The sequence below is a fragment of the Natrix helvetica genome (genome assembly GCF_964273705.1).
Source record: "Natrix helvetica genome assembly, chromosome: 4".
NCBI lineage: Eukaryota > Metazoa > Chordata > Lepidosauria > Squamata > Natricidae > Natrix > Natrix helvetica.
In genome coordinates, this window is record NC_138550.1 from 62,679,831 (window position 1) to 62,701,311 (window position 21,481).

Sequence of the window (21,481 nt, forward strand, 5' to 3'; positions counted from 1 at the left end):
TTTCCATCCAAGAGAAGCTTGTCTTGCCTCTATTCTAATGCCCTTGTTAAGATGATAAAAGCCTTCACGTTGACTTTTCTGAACTGCATATGAATTTGGCCATATTTTTCTTATTATATTGTAAGACTATAAAGCAGTGATGGCGAACCTATGGCATGCGTGCCACAGGTGGCACGTGGAGCCATTTGTCAGGGCAGGCGAGGCGCTGTCCTGTCAGCTGGCCAGCACGCATGCTCACGCTGGCCAGGTGAGTTCACCCTTTTTTAAAGCCATTTTTCGCCTTCCCCAGGCTCTAGAGGCTTTATAGGAACCTGGGGAGGGCGAAAACAGCCTCCCCCGCCCCCCCGGACACCCTCCGGAGGCATCAGGGAAGCCTCCGGACAGTCCCTGAAGCCTTCGGAGCGCTCAAAACGATCCTCCGAGCAAACCGGAAGTGACTTCCGGTTTGCTCGGAGGGTCGTTTTGAGCGCTCCGAAGGCGTCAGGAAAGCCTCCGGACGGTCCCTGAAGCTTTCGGAGCGCTTAAAGTGCGATAGGAACAATGAGAAGACTAATAGTAATAGTAATGCAGCCTTAGTGAATGGTTTGACAGTGGTGAGGGAATTATTTATTTAGCAGAGTGATGGTGTTCAGGGATAAACTGTTCTTGTGTCTAGTTTTCTTAGTGTGCAGTGCTCTGTAGCATCGTTTTGAGGGTAGGAGTTGAAACAATTTATGTCCAGGATGCGAGGGGTCTGTAAATATTTTCACGGCCCTCTTTTTGACTTGTGCAGTGTACAGGTCCTCAATGGAAGGCAGGTGGGTAGCAATTGTTTTTTCTGCAGTTCTGATTATCCTCTGAAGTCTGTGTCTGTCTTGTTGAGTTGCAGAATCACACCAGACAATTATATAGGTGCAGATGACAGACTCAATAATTCCTCTGTAGAAGTTTTAGATAACATATATTCATATTTACAAGTAGAATGTATATACATGGAAAAACTATTGATTGAATCCTTATGTTTTAAGCTTTTTAAAATTCCAAACATATTCCCTTTCCCTACCTCCCAATTGGGAATGAAGGAAATGTAATGAATGAAATCACTCCTGTTTTAAAAATGTAGATTCCAGACATGAGGAAAGTCTTGTAACGGATGCATGATCCAGAGGAGTAACAGGCTCTCCTGTTTTGAATTAGTTACAATGGTTAGACAGCCACTTTATAGTTCTTAGCCTTAATACAGCCTTTCTCTGGAATATTTTAATTTGTGTTTCTGCACTGAGCTAAGTGCTGGGCCTGAGGTTTAAATGGTCCCTTCTGTTTTTGTGATTCTAGTTTGCATAGTCAAATTCCACTATGTAGTCAGTAATTCTTTAAAAAGGGTTAACCTGTAGACAGTGACTTCTGTAGGTAACCATTAATGATTAATCTTAAAGACAACATGAGACTGTGTAATATGTTCTTTATTTGAATTGCTTTTTTTCCTGGTGTTTCAAGTGAAGTGTGCTTATTTTGGTTGTGCTTTTTTCTACACAGAAAAAGGGAACCTGTATGCCACTGGTTGTAACAGTGAAGGACAACTGGGATTAGAAGGCACAGAAGAAAGAAGTGCATTTCATCTAGTTAATTATTTTACCAGTCAGCACAAGATCAAACAGTTAGCAGCTGGATCCTACACATCAGCAGCATTAACTGGTGAGCCCAGTAGTGACTTATATGAAAGTTATGCTGAAGAGGAAGTTAGTTGAAAGTTTAAGTATTTTTCCATTAGGGTTTTATGGAAACCAAAAATATTTAGTCTATCGAAGGGCATTTTCCCCCCACAAAATAGGATGCAAAATACAGACAGTAAGTGCAGAAAGTAGCATTTTATAAGCTTCCTTAAGCTTATAAAGTTCTTTAAAATGCTATTATTAGATTGTATTTATATGCTTATAACCTGAATTTGATCACTAAAACTTAAACAATGACTAAATAAACAAGTTCTTAAAAAATGGTAATTTGGATATAAGCAAACAATTCATTTTCCTTCCAGCTTGGACAGAAGTAAGGTCATTGCAGGTTATCAAGGCATATTGTAGTGGAGTCTAAAGCATCCTTACAGTTTTGTAAATAATGTCCATAAATACTGAGAAACAGAAAACTGACAGCAGAAAAAAAAAACCTAATGGCCCATTGTGCCTGCAGTTTGAGTTTTTTTCCTTGTTTTTAATTTGATTTTAATTTTTTGTTGGATGATGGAAGCATGTTTAAACTCAGTTACTGGTGATTGACCCACTACTTCTGGTGGAAATTGATTCTGAATTTCCATTATTCTTTCTATGAAGTAATACTTTCAAATATTACTTTTGAACTTCCTATCAGTTTGAAGTTATGCCACCATGTTCTTGATTTTAGCTTAATATTGAAAATACTGCCCTCTAGAACTTATTCAATCCCTTAACACATTTAAAGGCTTCAATCATGCACCCCCCCTTTCCTTCTGTCCTCCAGGCCAGCGGTCTCCAACCTTTCCAGCTCTGCAGACAGGTGATGGGGGGGGGGGGGGCTGGAAGAAAGAAGTTGTTTTCTTGTGAGCAGCGGGTGAGTGCACTCATATGTGCAGCTTCATTTGCAGCTTTGGCAAGTGGAGCTGCAATGGCCACTTGCCTTCTGTTTGCACAGTCTGTTTCCAAACAGGCCGCATCCTGGTCCTGGGCTGTAACCCGGGGGTTGGGGACCCCTGTTCCAGGCTGTACATATTCAGTTCTTCCAGTCTCTCCTGATATGTTTTATATCTCAAACCTTATAGCATTTTTTGTATTACTTTTTATTGTACAATTTTCCTGGTTATGTATAGGATTTCTATTTTCACAATAAGTATACAGTCTGGGTACAATCTCTACATTCTCTATTGAATACCAATAATAAATCTTATACACACAGTAGTTGTAACTATTATTCTCAATACCTATTATTCTCAATATCTATTCACCTTTTCATTTATCCTTATTAAGAATTTTACATTGTTTGATTAGGCCATCTGTTCAATTTTATCTATAATCTTTTAATATCAAACATCCATAAACATCAAGTAGACATAACATTTATAGCCATTTCACCTCCAAATAACTCTTAAGGTTTACTTATCTTAATTACTAGCTGATGACCCGGCATTGCCCGGGTATTTATTTATCCGAATCCTGTATTAGACAGGAAAAACCATCGTTCACTGTGGTGAGAATTAGAGAGTTAATTGCCCTGGTCAAGAGCCTGGGAAAAATTCTACAGGGAACAGCCTTTGAAGTGATTATCTGCATTAGCAGGCACCTTCCCCAACAACTTGCCTTCTTTGTTTGAAGTTGAGGGCCTTTGGTTTTCTTTGCTTGTTTCTTTGTTTTTTGTTTGTTTGTTTGTTTTTTAACAATCAGTTCCCCTTACCAGAGGGAGTCCCCTTGTGGAGTACTGTGAAGCTGTTACCATGGCAACTCCATTGTGCTGTACAATAGAAGCCATTTTAAGGCACAACAGGCTGTATCATAACAGAACTTGAATCACTGTGAAAAGTACTGTGATTTGACACTATCATTCCTTTTCATTTCAGTGGCCCAGGCATTCCAGAATTGTGCTGGAATACACACAGACACACGCCAAGGGGTGTGAGGGGTGTATTAGCCACAGTATCTTTTTCCAGATTGTAAGTTATCTGTGTAGCAAGTTTGGTTAAAATTGCTTGAGGCGTTTCAGAGTTATGCTGGAAAACACACACACACACGTGCGCGTGCGCGCACACGCACACACATATGAACGAATGAAGGATGTTAGGATGTCTTACCCCACAGAATTTGTTTTCCAGAGAGTAAGTCATTTGTGTACCAAGTTTGGTTAAAATTGCTTGAGGCGTTCTAGAATTATGCTGGAACACACACGCATGCATGCACGCATGCCAGGGGTGACTTACCCCCACAGTATTTTTTTCCAGAGTGTAAGTCATCTGTGTGGCAAATTTGGTTGAAATTGTTCGAGGCCTTCCAGAGTTATGCTGGAACAGACACACACAGAGACACACAGACATACACACAGACACACACACACTGAGTGGTGCTAGGGATGTCTTACCTGCACAGTATTTTTTTCCAGAGAGTAAGTAATATATATATATACATATATACATATATACATATATACATATATACATATATACATATATACATATATACATATATACATATATACATATATACATATATACATATATACATATATACATATATACATATATACATATATACATATATACATATATACATATATACATATATACATATATACATATATACATATATACATATATACATATATACATATATACATATATACATATATACATATATACATATATACATATATACATATATACATATATACATATATACATATATACATATATACATATATACATATATACATATATACATATATACATATATACATATATACATATATACATATATACATATATATATATATATATATATATATATATATATATATATATATTTGATGTTCATTAATCTATTACACATCTTTGTTCACATATCCAGATTTCTAACTTCTACTGCTATTTTCTACCCGTTAATAGAATAGTTCCCAAATCAAAAAAGTGAACTTCCCTCCATTTTTAATTTGTATCTTTATACTATTTCTTAATAGTATAGCTCCTGTATTAAACAGGATAAATGCTCCATATATCCCTCATCTCTTGCCTGTTTCCGCCTCTCAACTCTTGTTGATTCTTTGGCACATCTCCCACACCTCCCATGGGATCTTGCATCTTCTTACCTTGTTTGTGTTTAATCTCAGTATTTCTTCTATCTCTGTCGCTTCTTCTCTCTTTTGAATCTTCAGTACACCCTACAGTGATATTTTCCCCCCTTCAGGGTGTTTTTCTGTGTCTCCCCTTCCAACGTTTCATCTCTTAAAGTGTAATTCACCATTTCTGCTTCAGCTTTGACTTTCTCTTCTTTTTTATCTTTTTGTATCATTTGTCATTTCCCCTCCCCTCCCCAGACCTTTCCTCTGTTCTATTTTATTTTCTGTTTCCTGAGTTTCCTGTTTGTTGTTTAATGTCTTTTGGCTATAGTTTTCTGGTCTCATACCTACATTATGTATCAATCCTTTTATCTCCCTATTGTTGGTTTTCAGAAATCCGTCAAGCAGTGGTGTCAAAAATGTCTGTCTGCCTTCGCAGAGTTTATTTGGCTTTTATACAGTTTTAACAAGCAAAGCACAGAGCAACAATATATTGTTTTTGCTTTACTCCCCCATTTTTCCCTAGTGAAACCAGAATGCTATTCAGACCAAGGTTAATAATAATAATAATAATAATAATAATAATAATAATAATAATAATAATAATAATAATAATAATAATAATAATAATAATAATAATAATAATAATAATAATAATAATAAATTTATTTCTTAGCCGCACCCTCTCCCGAAGGACTCGGGGCGGCATACAATAAAACACATAAAAAACAATATGGACAATACACACACAGAATAAACGAACACGCGTACATGGAGGAGGTATGAAGATAAGAAAAGACAGTTAAAACATAGTTTAAAATCCCCTAATAAAAGTCTAAAAGTCACAAAAATTACAAAACCCGTCAGGAGCAGTGTGAACGAACTATGGTTGAGCCAGGCCACCTACTTGAAATAGGTGCGTCTTGAGCTTTATCCGGAAGGCGCGGAGGTCAGAGGTAGTCCTAATATCCGGGGGAAGGTCATTCCACAGGGCTGGGCCCGCAACAGAGAAGGCTCTACTCCTAGACGCCGCCCCCCGACATTGTCTGGTGGACGGCACCTGGAGGAGTCCCTCTCTGTGCGAGCTGTGTGTGTTAACTCCTTAATATGGTCTGTCTTTGCTCAGTGAGATAATAGGCACAAAGATAACCGGCTACTTAGATCATGGCTGTAATGCGTATGTCTGTGTGTAACCTTTCCTTTATTCCCACATCTGGTTCTGCTAATTAGGTGAGCTTGTAGGTATCCAAGATAACCAGCTACTGAGATCATGGTAGCTTCCTACACATGTCTTTACGTAAGGTTACCTCTCATTCCTTCATCTCACTCTTTTTTGTTTTGTTTGACAAGGCATCGTAGGAGGGGCTAGTAAAAGAATCATAATAAAAAAAGGAACATCCTTGCAATTGTTTATACAGGGCATACATACTTGACTCTGAGTCAATGCAGGAGAGGGTTTAGGGCAAAAAGCTGTAATACATATGTTTTGCAAAGGGAGGGAAGGAACTGAATAAAACAGCACCCACCAATTAAAATTGCACAAATGATGACTAAATAACTTAGAACATTTCCCAACAGACCTGAGGGCAACCAAGCCTAAAAGCTTTCCCACCAGGATCCTAAAATATCAATTTTCAAATCAGAGGCCAAATTGTGTAAAATATTGAGCTGGTGCTGGATACTTCTGGATTCATCTAAAAGATTAAAACAACACATTAATTACTAAAATAGCTTAAAAGGTAGCATTAATTGTTTTTACCCTATTACATACAACAGCATTAATATTAAAATGAGTGCAAGCAATAAGCGCTGGGATACCCACTATAAATATAGCCAATGCTACATATTCTACTTTATTAAGCAAAGCTATCTCAAGAGTCACAAGTGATGTCTGAAGTTGCTGTTTGGAAAGCAACACAAGAATTTACTAGCTAAAGCAACATTGTGCTTCACTAATATTAGCAGGAATGTAATTCAAAGTTTCTTGACCATATGTAAAAACCATCCTTGCAGGAGCCAAACATAAGCAAAGTGAAAGGAAATTTCCTCAAAGCTGTACCATTTAAAGCAGGTGAACTAATACGAAGACAGTGAAGTTTTTTTACTTGAAGATGTACAGTTAACTTCTTTTACACACATTGTATTCTCAGGAACTGCGACTATCAGAGTATACAAAGCAATTGCATCAAGAGGAGGATCATAGGCAATCAATCCCTAACTAGTTATAGTCTTATAGTTAAAGTTTTCATCAAACCAGTGAAGTGTTGAATTACTGCAGACAGGATTCAAACAGGAACCAAGCATGTAGAAAACAAATGTTCCTTGTACAATTCAGATAAGCAAGAGACATCAGTGTGTGTGATGTTAGCTAGCTGCACCCATAGATTTTTCTTCAGTCTCTGTTCAAATGAGTTTTTGGGTGAGATGACAGCAGCTATCGATAAAGAGAAGCAATGAACAAACATAAACAAATGATGACTAAGGAATTGGCAAAAATGGCAGCGCATAAGTTCTCTAGCATATGTTCCATATATCGTTGCAGCACTGCTTGCGCTTTGGTGGTCAGGTTTTTCACATCACTGGACAGCTGGTCCAACAAGATTGTATTGGCCGCTGTGCCATCTGTAAAGTCACTTTGGTCATCTTTAGAATTGGATTTGGGAACTGGTACCACGATATTCTTAGCTGGACGAACACAATGTACTGGAATCCACAAGAACCTGTAGAAGCAAGTACAGCATATCCTCATCCCCCTAGAAGGTTACTTTTTTAACCTGTTATGTTACCCACGCCAAATTAGCCAAATTGTGGTACGCCAAATTGTTAGGTACCTGAGATCCCTCCTTTTTTATTTGTTTGAGAAAACTGTCCTTAAAAGACCAATTCACACATTCCACAATAGCTTGACCTGTGGAATTGTAAGGAAGCCCCCAAATTTAAACAATGTTCCAATTTGTACAAAATTGCAAAAAGGCCAATGAAAAATAGGTCAGGCCATTATCAGTCTTTAAAAAGAAAGGTTTGCCCAAGGCAGTAATGGCTGAAAAAAGATGAGAAATAACATGATTAACTGTTTCCCTTTGTTAAGATGTGGCCAAAACACTCCTGAATAGGTAACAATAAAAACATGAATATACTTCCAAGGAGCCAGAGAGGGACATAGATGGCATCCATTTGCCATAGTTGATTAGAGGCCAAACCACAGGGATTAACTTCCATGTCCCCAGAGGGGGTGCCCCAGAACACTGGGGGCAAGATGAAACAATCTGCTTGGCCTGGTTGAGTGGAATATGGCATGCTTGTGCCAGCCCTCTGGCATTCTGATGAAAAAAAAAGTAATCAAAAAATGAATCTGGAAAAAAAATAGGCAAAACATGAACAGCTGCATCTGAGTTGCATACCTGTTGCTTTAAGAAAAAAGGTCCTGGAAAAAAACAAATGATTGCGTATGTGAGAAACAAAATATAAATGCTTTCAGTCTTATAATAGTTGCTACAAAGTTAAAAACAAAGCCATAAGATTAGAATCCATCCTGGGTATGATGTAAGCACCTGGAAAATCAAAAATAAGTTGACACACATAATGAAAGTCAGAAATGTAGTTTAAAAGCTTGTTGAGAAAAGATGTGAAAAGCTAAAATAGCAACAAACAATTTTAAGTGTTGCAGGAACAACTGTATTGCAGGGTAGGAAACTTTCATGAGAGTCCTTATAAGCAATCTCTCCTCTCGTTCACCCTGCACCTGAAAAACAGTGTTGCGAAAGCAGAGAAATGAAAATAATAGACGAATAGGAAAAGAAAAGTCATTAAACACTCAAGCCGAAGATCTTTAGGCAAATGATATGAAATACAGCCCACGTAGGCAGTTAAAGCACACTGAAGAGATAAGTTATTCTGAAAATAAAATTGAAAATCAGATTTTGGAATAGGAAAAATAATATGAATTAAATCAGTCCAATTTCTACATCCCAAGGCCATCGATTCAGCAGCGGCCTAGAAAAAACATTTTAAAAGGGATCTTTTTGTCTTAAAAAACATCAAAAAGTTAGCTGACAATTTATACGATTCACAAACAGAATGCTTAAAATCTCATTAATCTTTTCAACTGTGGCAAGGGCTGCGGAAAAGAAAAACATTGCAATGAAATCACCTGACTGTTTTCCTTTGGTCAATAAATCAAATAAAGAACTTTAAGTATATATATACCAGCAGAAAAAATTACAGACGAACCCAAGTAAAGGTCCCCAACAACTGCCATAAATTAATTAGCAAAATACTTTTGTATAGATTTAAACAAAGAAAAACTGGAGCAAAAAAGATTGTAACATTTCATGAAGTTATACTTTTTCTGGAGCAATCTGCAATTCATAAACACTTAAATCATTTTTTATTTCTGAAAGCCAATTTGGTTGTATCTTTGGGGCTCCAATTAAAATATCATCCATATATTGATTTACCAAAGCCAATGGATAATGCTTACGAAAAGGATTCAATTCTGCAACATAAATCTGAATCAAAAAAGGACTAAGTAAATGTATAAATCAACTAACGAAATAACTTTGGACATTTTGCTTTTAGCTTCACTCCTTGATGGAAAAGGCTGTGGGAGGTTGCAGACATAACCCTCCTTGGATTTTGAAATTCCAAATTAGTTCGACAAAATGTTCCTATATCCTGACACACTTTAATCATATCTACCAAATCAGGATCGTTCCCAAGACCAGTAATTGCTCTCTGCCATTTGGAAGTAGCATTCTCCTTTGCTAATTTCATCAACAACTTCATCTGAGCTTCAGAATTATCTATTTGTTGTTTTAAAGCATCCTGCAATCTGTTAAGAAAACCAGGATACGGTTCAGTAGCCTTTTGCCTGATATTATAGAAGGGCTGCTGAGGCTTGCCATAAACTGGCACAGACTCTTCCTGAAGAGGGGAAGGTAGGGGGAGGGAAACGGCAGGCACAAAGAAAACTGACTTTTCCTGAACAGCAGTACAGTCAAACTTTTCCTGCAAAGCGGGGCAAAGAAAGATAGAAGAAAAGCAATCCTTTAAGCCAATTACTTCATGATCTTGTGGAATCAATTTTGGTGGACAGACAGAAAACATATCTTCTTTCTTCCCCTCCTCTTTTCCCAATTGTTCCTCTGACCGTGGAGAAGCAGAAGAATTAACCTCTCCATGAGGAGCTGAAAGACCAATTAAAGATGATTTTGGGGGAAGAATTTTTACCTGATCATAATCAGGTGAAGGCTCTGTGGTCAATTGTTGTTCCACCAAAACTTTAGAGCCAAATTTTTCCACTACATGATGGCACTGAAAGCATAGTTGTAAGATCTCTACTGGGGCTCTGGGTTCAAGATGTAAAGTTTGCCCTATTTTTTCCCAGTCACATAAATGAAGTGTTCCTCGTTCGGAGTACCAAAAACAATGTTTCCCTGTCTCACCAACTAGCTTCCTTATTTCTGCCTCAGGTGTGGTAACACATGACTTCTGTAACAAGAATTTAAGTTCTTGAACATGTTTTTGCTGCTGGTGAGACAGATTGCAACCCATATTTACCTCTGAGAGATCTCGTAAGGAGAAGCACGCTTTGGGGTCTGTTCCAGACAGGAGGTAAGTATGTTGGCTGTTGCTCCCCCGAAAGGTGTCTTTGGTTCCGAAGGGTGTCTTTGTTCCTGAAGGGTGCGAGAAGTCCCAGGTTTCGGCACCAGATGTAGGTTTTCAGAAATCCGTCAAGCAGTGGTGTCAAAAATGTCTGTCTGCCTTCGCAGAGTTTATTTGGCTTTTATACAGTTTTAACAAGCAAAGCACAGAGCAACAATATATTGTTTTTGCTTTACTCCCCCATTTTTCCCTAGTGAAACCAGAATGCTATTCAGGCCAAGGTTAACTCCTTGATACGGCCTGTCTTTGCTCAGTGAGATAATAGGCACAAAAATAACCGGCTACTTAGATCATGGCTGTAATGTGTATGTCTGTGTGTAACCTTTCCTTTATTCCCACATCTGGTTCTGCTAATTAGTGAGCTTGTAGGTATCCAAGATAACCAGCTACTGAGATCATGGTAGCTTCCTACGCATGTCTTTACGTAAGGTTACCTCTCATTCCTTCACCTATGGCTCCTTGTCATCATTTCTGCATACCTTGGAGGGTCAATAATATTTCTTTTAATAAGACATTTATTTCCCCTGCAGTCCCATTTTACTTTATTTTAATAAATTTAAAATTTTAATCAGTAATCTTAGATCCCAATGTCCCAGTTATATCGAACCAAGATAGCCAATATTAGAGCAGTTCAGACAATCACTATTAATTAGTCCCTTAACAGTCTCCACTTTGTTCAGAACCCCAAGCTGTTTCACACTCACACACTATCCAACATATTTATAATCCTCAAGGTTCTAAGAATATCTTCACAGTCTGTCTCCAAAAACCAACATAATTAGTTGCAGGTGTTTAGTGTATTCCAGCCAATCTACCTTCGTCATAACAGCTTTCTCTTCATCTACTTTTTCCAACTCTATATTGCCTTCCTCAGCCAGCAGATATCGCTATTACTTTTTTTCCTCCTCTTTTTGCTGCAAATAAAATGTCTCTGAATACAAATATTTTCCGATACTTTCCCAAAGTTCTTCAAGTCAAGGTGGTAGTAAGAGTATAATCCAGAATTTTGAAACAATTTAATTTTTAAAGGGCTAACCAATTTTGTCTGTCTTTTATTTTTAAAGTTACTTCTAACTATGATTTCTTTCTTTACCAAACCTGACAGTAGCTCTAGGTCTTTAGTCGCCACTATTTACCTCCGTTGAGTCCCATTTTCCAAAGGGGGTGCTTTAGGGATAATTCCACAACAAAAGTTAGAAGAATTCCTAGTACCCAGACTGAGCACACAGTTCCCAGATCTTTCCTTTCTTCGCTTCCGTTTCAGCTGCCTTCATGACTTTGGTTCAGCCAAAATAGCCATCTTCTCCTCTGCCGGTTCAAGGGGTTTTCTTCGGGTCAGTTGAGGAGACTGCACTCTCCTTGCGACCACCAAAACATCCCCTCCACCTCCATCACCCCTACAGGGTGACTTTTGGCCCCATAGGTCCCCCGGACTCGAAGAAATCAGTGGGACTTCACGGAGCTGCCACTCATCTGCATCCCTTCGTCTCGAGGTCAGCTGCCTTCCTGCCCCAAACCTTACACCATTTTTGTTGCCTGTCTCTGTATTCACTCAATCTTATTCTGGAGATTCTTAAATGAATCTCCAGAACTGAACACAGTATTCTAAATGGGGTCTGACTAAAGTCCTTTATAGCGGGATTCAAATTTCCTTTTTCCTGCTGGGATTTTGTTTGCCTTCACAGCTGCCTAGACACACTGTTTACTTATTTTGGAATTATCTGTAATGAGCACACCTAAATCTGTGTGACACTGTGTAACCCTAATACTGTACCCTGCTATAATATAGAAGATGTCACTGAATTATGCATGTGAAGCAATAATGTTAGCATAATTTGTGTATGCTAACAAATGTATCTCTGCTTTAAGTGTTGACCTGGCTTTTAAAATGCAAATAACAACAATAACAACAAATCATTTAAAGTGTTTTCCAAGCTGAATGAACTCTTTTTCCTGACACACATAAAGCAGTATGAGTATTCCAATACTACTATGTAGTATGTAGTAGGATCTTCACAAGATTATAAGTAACTTAATGAAGTGACCATCCCAGTGTTTTAGTTATAAGAGAAATGCTTCTAAATATTGTATCCTTTTTTGGTAAAATTCATTTAAGTTTTGACTGATGTAAGAGAGAAATAATTTCAGAGATGGAAAACAATTTGCAGTTATCTTTCAAATGTAACTCACTGACTATGAGATAATACATAAACTGGGAACTTCTATTGTTTCTGAACCTTTTCTATCCCTCTATACCACAAGTTTCTTCTCTAGTCTCCATAGCCTCATTTCCTTAGACTTTGCTTCTTTAAATAATTTGTGTTTTTTTTTTTACAATAATAATCTTTCTTATTTTTAAGAGGATGGACAACTTTTTATGTGGGGAGACAACTCTGAAGGCCAAATAGGCTTGGGCAATGAAGCTAATGCATGTGTTCCTCATCAAGTGGATGTTGGGAAACCTGTTTTCTGGATCTCTTGTGGATATTATCATTCTGCCTTAATAACATGTAAGTGTAAAATTACTTATGTATGTTCAAAGTTCAGTTCTGTGGCTTGAAATTCTGTATTTGCCGTGCTATATGGTGCTGATTTAGTGGTATATCAACCACTTTTAGAGCAGTCTTAAATGGGCTAAGAGGGAGGAGTAATGATAATAATTTTCTACCATTTACAAAGTCCTAATTATGATAATCAGGACCAAAAAGCAGTCTTTTTTGCATCTCTGCTACCTAGATTATTTTTTTTAATATCCTCTGTAGTTTCACAGATAGGGGATTATTAATGCAAACTCTAGAAAATAATAGGAAATCTGATTTTGAGCTCATTCAAGAAATTTAAAAAAATCCTTGGATCTAAAAGACCAAAAGCTAATATTGTACATTGCCCCTCCTCCCCCACTGCTCCCCTGATATTCTGCTTCAGAATTTGGCAATAGCTGTGGGAAGAATCACATTTACAGAGTTTCCAGGTATTTCCATAGTGTCATGGCTTCTTGCTGTTGGCAAATTTCTGTCTGTTGATCTCCCTAATGAAAGAATTGTTCTTTAGCAAAGCTAAAGCTACAGGCTTGCCTTCACTGCACTGATTGGAATGTATTTGAAGATACCGCTGCAGATTTGATTGAACTCATATATATTGTAACATCAAATGTCAGTTTTTGTGTGCCGACCAGAAACTTTCGAATATATAGTAACAATAAACCTTGGCTCACTGCTAAACTTAAGGAGCTGTGTTGTACCAAAGAGGAAGCCTACAGAAAAGGCGATAGAATCGAGAAGCCAGAAGCACCACAACGGGAACAGTTGGGAAATAGCAGAGCTCTGACGGGCTCCGTGAAAACCCAACCAGACAATCCATGGACCTTCGGGTTAGAACCATTCTGGAGGAACAGGTGAAAAAGAAGAAACATATCAATGACCAAAGAGGAACCGGCAGTTCCTCGAAAGGTCCGAGATAAAGTTCTTCAAACTGACAGTGGAAGCGGCCGCACAAATAGCCGCTTCAAAGTTGGGGCAACCGGACCAAGCTATTTGAGCAGGAGCAGTGCTGGAACAAAGTGTTGGACCTGGGTGAAAGAGTGATCAACCCAAGGTAAAGAAATTTTGCAATTGGATTAAAAAAGTTACCCGGAAAGGAAATTAGCGGCTATCTGGCAGACGGGGGATTTAATAGAGGAAAAAAGAAAGGGCGGAGACTAAAACGGAAAGCCCTAGAAGATTTTTAATCTCCAAATTTGGACTTGGAATCATTAAAAATAATAAAAGAACTCGGGGGGGGGGTTCCTTTCTTTTTCTACCTTTTTCTATTTTTTATGGAATAAATACGGATTTTGACAGCTTTTGACAGATAGCGGACTAGAACCCATTGGGCAGGGAGAGAGACATCTACTGGTGAGAAGATACTACAAGACTTAATAGAAAATAACAGAGGAAAGTACAGCTGTAACCTGACCTTGACTGTAGCAAGATAAAGACACTTTGGTGAGAAACAACAAAGAGGATTTGTTTTTGTAACAGTGCTGTGGATTGGACTTACTATTTTGGCGGAAGAGAAAAAGCAAAATAAAAGTGGAATTGGACTTTAGAAATTGGAAATAAGAAAGGAAAAAAGAACTTTTAGTTTAAGTAAATATGATGTAACAGAAAAAGTTTAAACAATTTGTTAAATTAATTAAGCAGATACTATGGAATTTTGGATGTATAATGAACTATTTGCTATGTTAGAAAATGCATGTGAAACTCTAAATGGGAAAAAAAAGTGGAAACATAGAGGGAACATCTAGAACAAGGAGAAGGAGAAAAGGAGAAAGAAAATGGACTAAATGAAAAATGAGAAGATACCATAGAAGAAAAAGAGATTGAAATAGAAAAATACTTAGATGATTGTACTGCGAATTACAGTTACATACCAAAGGAGACAAGAGGGAAGTGGCCCCCAAAAAGAGGAAATTAAATAGCAAAGGTGGGATAAGGGGGGAAAGAAGGGGGAGAAACTGGGGAGAGATACTAAAACAATAGAATCAAAAGGAGAAAAAAGATTGGAAAGAAAAAAATATAGAAATTTTAAGAATAAGAAAAAGAAAAAACTAGGCGAATGGGTGAAGAGAAGAGAATATAAGGGAAGTGAAGTTCCTGAGAGATTAAGAGAAAATGGCTGAAAGGAAGAAAGAAGGAAAAGGATTTACTAGTAGAATAGAATGAAATTTGGTAAATATAACCAATGGTATATAGTCAATAGGTTGTGAGGGAAATAGATTAATATTATTAATTGTGGATAATTAAGTGAAATGTTTACTATATAAAATTAAATTTGAGGATATATGTTATTGATAGTAAAACAGAATAATAAATAGAAATTATAAGTTAAAATTTGATTAACTTGGAGAGGCAAATAATGATATTGTTTATATATTAAGAAGAAATTAAAGTTAAGCTGGAAAATATGGAAAGAAAATAAGATGACTGAAATGTGAAATGAAAATATGATGTAAAATGAACTATTTATAGTAGAAGAAGAAGAAAGGGGGGGGGGGACCCAGGCAACACTTTGTTTATAAAAGAAGTTAAAATATATAACAAAACAAAACAAAAACTTTGTTTCAATAAAAAAAGAAAAGGCGATAGAATCCTGTACAATCAGGCCAGAAACGTATTAATAAGGAAGATCCAAGCAGCAAAAAGAAACTACTTTTAGAAAGCTAAGGAATCATTTTTCAACAAATGAACCAGCAAACATGTGGAAAACTCTTAAAAATATTACCAGTTACAGCAAACCTTCTTCCCAAGCTAAAGGAAATCAACAACTGGCAGATGACCTGAATGTGTTTTATTGTAGGTTTGAGAGAAAACTACTGCCACCCATCTCCACACCAACATCAGCCAAGCCTCCTACAACCTACCCCATTCCATTGGGCCCACCACCTCTGATGATTACAGAAAATGAGGTGCAAGGTCTATTCCAGAAATAAAAGCCAGGAAAAGCACCAGGCCCAGACAAGATAACTCCTTGCTTAAAAGCTTGTGCTGACCAACTGGCCTACATCTTCACCTGCATCTTTAATAAATCTCTCGAGATATGCTAAGTTCCTTCTTGCTTCAAATGCTCTACTATCACCTCAGCCGAAGAAACCCTTCATCAAGGAACTGAATGACTTCAGACCGATTGCTTTAACATCTGTAGTTATGAAACCCTTTGAAAGACTAGTCCTAGCCCAACCTGAAAACCATCACAGATCTGCTGTTACACTCCTTGCAATTTGCCTAACAAGCAAATAGATTGACAGATGATGCTGTTAATATGACTCTGCACTACATCCTACAACATCTTGAATCTCCAAAGGCCTATGCAAGGGTCCTCTTTGTAGACTTCAACTCAGCATTCAATACCTCATTCCAGACTAATGGAATCTTCTAATTAAACTAAATCAGATAGCCGTACCTGACCACACTTGTAGATACAATACAGTACAATACAATAGTAGAGTTGGAAGGGACCTTGGAGGTCTTCTAGTCCAACCCCCTGCCTAGGCAGGAAACCCTATACCGTTTCAGACAAATAGCTATCCAACATCTTCTTAAAGACTTCCAGTGTTGGGGCATTCACAACTTCTGGAGGCAAGCTGTTCCACTGATTAATTGTTCTAACTGTCAGGAAATTTCTCCTCAGTTCTAAGTTGCTTCTCTCCTTGATTAGTTTCCACCCATTGCTTCTTGTTCTACCCTCAGGTGCCTTGGAGAATAGTTTGACTCCCTCTTCTTTGTGGCAACCTCTGAGATATTGGAACACTGCTATCATGTCTCTCCTAGTCCTTCTTTCTCTTAAGCTAAACATACCCAGTTCCTGCAACCGTTCTTCATATGTTTTAGTCTCCAGTCCCCTAATCATCTTTGTTGCTCTTCTCTGCACTCTTTCTAGAGTCTCCACATCTTTTTTACATCGTGGCGACCAGAACTGAATGCAGTATTCCAAGTGTGGCCTTACCAAGGCATCATAAAGTGGTATTAACACTTCACGTGCTCTTGATTCTATCCCTCTGTTGATGCAGCCTAGGACTGTGTTGGCTTTTTTGGCAGCTGCTGCACACTGCTGGCTCATATTTAAATGGTTGTCCACTAGGACTCCAAGATCCCTTTCACAGTTACTACTACTAAGCAAGGTATCACCTATACTGTACCTGTGCATTTCATTTTTGTTGCCTAAATGTAGAACCTTACTCTTTTCACCATTGAATTTCATTTTATTAGATAGTGCCCAGCGTTCAAGTTTGTCAAGATCCTTCTGTATCTTAAGCCTATCTTCAGGAATGTTGGCTATTCCTGCCAGCTTGGTGTCATCTGCAAATTTGATGAGTTCCCCATTTATTCCCTCATCCAAATCATTGATGAAGATGTTGAAGAGTACTAGGCCTAAAAAGAGCCTTGGGGTACTCCACTGCATACTTCCCTCCATGCAGATGCAGTTCCATTCAGAACTACACGCTGAGTGCGGTTGGTCAGCCAGTTACGAATCCATCTGGTGGTGATGCTGTCTAACCCACATTCTTCTACTTTATCTAGTAGTAGGTTATGGTCTACCTTATCAAAAGCCTTACTGAAGTCCAAGTAAACTATATCGACGGCATTCCTCTGGTCCACTAATTTTGTCACATTATCAAAGAATACAATAAGATTAGTCTGGCATGATCTGTTTTTGACAAATCCATGTTGGCTTTTGGTTATTACTTTGTTTGCTTCTAGATGTTCGCAAATTCGTTGCTTGATTATTTTTTCCAGAATCTTTCCTGGTATTGAGGTCAGGCTGATAGGTCTGTAGTTTCCTGGATCTAATTTTTTCCCTTTTTTGAAGATGGGAACCACATCAGCTCTTTTCCAGTCCTCTGGTAGTTCCCCGGTGTTCCAGGATCTCTGAAAGATATAGTTCAGTGGTTCTGAGATCTCGTCTGCCAGTTCCTTCAGAACCCTGGGGTGTAATCCATCCGGTCCTGGTGATTTGAACTCGTCTAGGGTAGACAGGTGCTCACTTACCATTTTCTTCCCTATTTCAATTTGTATGGATGGATCATAAGCTTCCTAACAGACAGGAAGCAGCAGGTGAAGCTAGGCAAAAATCACATCAGATACCTGTACAATTAGCACAGGAGCCCCCCAGGGCTGTGTGCTCTCTCCACTTCTCTCTATATATCAATGACTGCATCTCAAAAGATTCCTCTTTTAAAGTACTGAAGTTTGCAGATGATATAACAGTGATTGGTCTCACTTAAGACAAAGATGAATCTGCATACAGACAGGAGGTTGAACAACTAGCCTTGTGGTACAACCAGAACAATCTTGAACTAAGTACACTCAAAACTGTAGAAATGGTGGTAGATTTTAGGAGAAACTGTTTTTAAATTGTCCTTAAATATTAATTTTTATTGGGTTTTTACAATTGGGGCTATTTTAAAGTTGATTTTTAACTGTCTATTGATGTAACCTGTTTCCTCCTCCGTGTATGTATGTAGGTATGTTGTGTATGTATGTACGTTTGGTGTTGTTATATATTTTTTATGTTTTATGCTCCATTGTACGCCGCCCCGAGTCCTACTTGGAAAGGGAGCGGCTAATAAATCCAAATTTATTATTATTATTATTATTATTATTATTATTATTATTATTATTATTATTATTATTATTATTATTATTATTATTATTATTATTATTATTATTATTATTATTATTATTATTATTATTATTATTATTATTATTATTATTATTATTATTATTATAAACCCTCCTATATTACCACCTCTTACAATACTAGACAACACAGTATCAACAGTAGAGTCCTTCAAGCTTCTAGGTTCTATTATATCTCAAGGCTTACAATGGACTCCTAACATCAAAAACATCATCAAAAAAGCACAACAAAGAATGTTCTTTCTGCACCAACTCAGAAAGCTCAAACTGCCCAAAGAGCTGCTGGTTTGACTCTGCAACCAAACAAGACAGACACAGACTTTAACAGATAATTAGAACTGCAGAAAAAACAATTGCTACCAACCTGCCTTCCATTGAGGACCTGTATACTGCACGAGTCAAAAAGAGGACTGTGAAAATATCTACAGGCCCCTCACATCCTGGACATAAATAGTTTCAACTTTTACCCTCAAAACAATGGTATAGGGCTCTGCACACCAGAACAACTAGACACAAGGACATTTTTTTCCTGAATGCCATCATTCTGTTAAACAATTAATTCCTACAACACTGTCAAATTATTTACTAAGACTGGATTACTAATTCTTCTCATCCTTTCTAGTACCTATATCTTCCCACTTATGGCTATAACCATGTTGCTTATATCTTTACAATTTATATTGTTTTATTGTTTCCTAGTATGATTTGATTGCTTATTATTATCCTATGACTATCACTAAGTGTTGTATCTTATGATTCTTGATGGCTATATTTTTTTTATGTACACTGAGCATATGCACCAAAAACAATTTCCTTGTGTGTCCAATCACACTTGGCCAATAAAGATTTCTGTTCTATTCTATTCTAGCATTACATGGTTTATTTTTGAAAAGGTTGAAGTTAGCATAGCTGAAAAAGTTTATTGGATGAGAAGTGAAACATCTTCAAAGAAAAACCAGAAAGTCCAGTTGCCTCTTGAAGAAAGCAGCTTTGGGACAACCATGACCTGGATGACTGAGAATCTCCATGTACATTGAAGTTAGCGTAGTTCAGAAGATAATACAAGTATAACAAAGAAAGTCTGCATAAAGTATTCTTTTCTCTTTGTGTCATGAATCTTAATCTTTTGTTTCCTATAGGTGATGGAGAACTTTATACTTTTGGGGAGTCTGACAATGGGAAACTAGGTTTGTCACTTGAACAACTGAAAAACAATAGAGTCCCACAGCTTGTTTCTGGAATTCCAAGTAGAGTTAATAAGGTTGCCTGTGGAGGAGGACATACAGTAGCACTAGCAGGTATATATGTTGTTTTCTAGTATATAATTAGTGTTCATAGTCATCACTCTGAACAAATTATGATACAAGTAATCTTCAACTTACAAACACAATTGGGACTGGAAGTTCCATTGCTAAGCAAGGTGGTTGCTAAGTGACTTGGGTCAATTGTACACCTTTTTTGCTGTGGTTGTTAAGTGAATCATTGCAATTGTTGAATGAATTATATGGTTGTTACATCAGCTGGGAAGGTTGCAAAGTTATTTATTTTTCACATTTTAAACCACCCATCTCCCTCACAGAGGGATTCTGACTGTGTATAATAAATGGTGATCATGTGAGTCCAGGATTGCTACTGTCATAAATATATACCAGTTGCAGAGCGTCCAACTTTTGATCAGGTGACCATGGGGGATGTTATGACAGTTGTGGGTGCAAGAACAGGTTGTAAGTCACTTTTTCAGTGCGATTATAATTTTGAACAGTCATTAAACAAATAATTGTAATTCAGGGACTACCTGTACTTTTTTTAAAAAAAACAAAGTTTTATTGGTTTTTAAAGAAATAAAAAGGAAAGGGGTAATGGAAAGGGTTACAAATTTTGGCAGTTACAATATGTGGAAGGTGTCCCCTCCCCCCGTACTCATGGTATTCATTTAAACAAAATTCAATACTAAATAGCAATATTTGGTCAGCATATAGATTCAAATAATAGTTTCAATCAATTTATATCAAGCAGATTTTCTTACTCATTTTTGTGATCTGAGTTTTCTTGGTATTGCCCCTTCTCCCCCTGCCAGCAGAGCTCCGGCCCCTCCCGTGTACTGTAGATCTGTTGTAGAATCATCAGGTTTATCTAGGAGTGCTTTATTTTTTCCCATAAAGGCCTGAGCCTCTATGGTTGTGTTGATTTTAACTCTTGTGTCCTCCCAGAATATTAGCATGCCTTCAGGCATCAACCATCTAAACCACACCCCCTTCTGGTAAAGTTTCTTCGCTAATTGTGAATAATTTTTTCTTTTCTCTCTCACTTTCTTGGGGATCTGTTTCAGAATGGTTATTTCTCTATCTTGGTATTTCAAAGCTTGCCCCCTTTGTGCACTCAAAATCTCATCTCTTGTGGTCTTTCTAAGAAATTTAATGTGTACCTCCCTGGGTACATTGTGTGTTCTAGCATATGCTGAATTTACTCTATAAACCAGATCTAGTTCCCACCCCATCTGTTGCTTCTCTTTCTGAATGTATTCAGCCAAAATCTTTGTCATGATGTCCCTTAAATCTTCATCATCTGCCTCAACCACATTTTGAAATCTAAGAAAAAAGGACATTCTTTCAAATTCTGTTTTCATCTGGTGGATCTCATGTTCTTTGTTCCCCTTCTGCACCCCTTCCATCTCCCCCCTCATCTCAGTCGTCCCCCCCTCCAAAAGATCCAGTCTCTGTGAGTTTTTACTCGTCTGGTCTTGGTTCTCTTTAAGGTCTTCTTTCATCTCCTTTAGTTGACTTTTTACGTCCTCCTGTCCCTTTAAAATTTGTTGAAACATCTGTTGAAAGTCCGTCTCAAGAAGGTTTGGGCTGCATCAGCGAAGATAA

The 21,481-nt window shown here is 37.6% G+C and overlaps 1 protein-coding gene across 3 annotated transcripts in view; it reads left to right on the top strand.

The window, feature by feature from the left end:
- The window catches only part of RPGR (retinitis pigmentosa GTPase regulator), a 108,155-nt gene that overhangs the window by 23,716 nt on the left and 62,958 nt on the right, over positions 1-21,481 (top strand). For all 3 annotated transcript variants that reach the window (XM_081950050.1, XM_081950051.1, XM_081950052.1), the window contains exons 5-7: positions 1,516-1,674; positions 12,795-12,944; positions 19,751-19,909. In XM_081950050.1, coding sequence (XP_081806176.1) covers positions 1,516-1,674; positions 12,795-12,944; positions 19,751-19,909 — 468 coding nt within the window. The remainder of the gene's footprint in view (positions 1-1,515; positions 1,675-12,794; positions 12,945-19,750; positions 19,910-21,481) is intronic.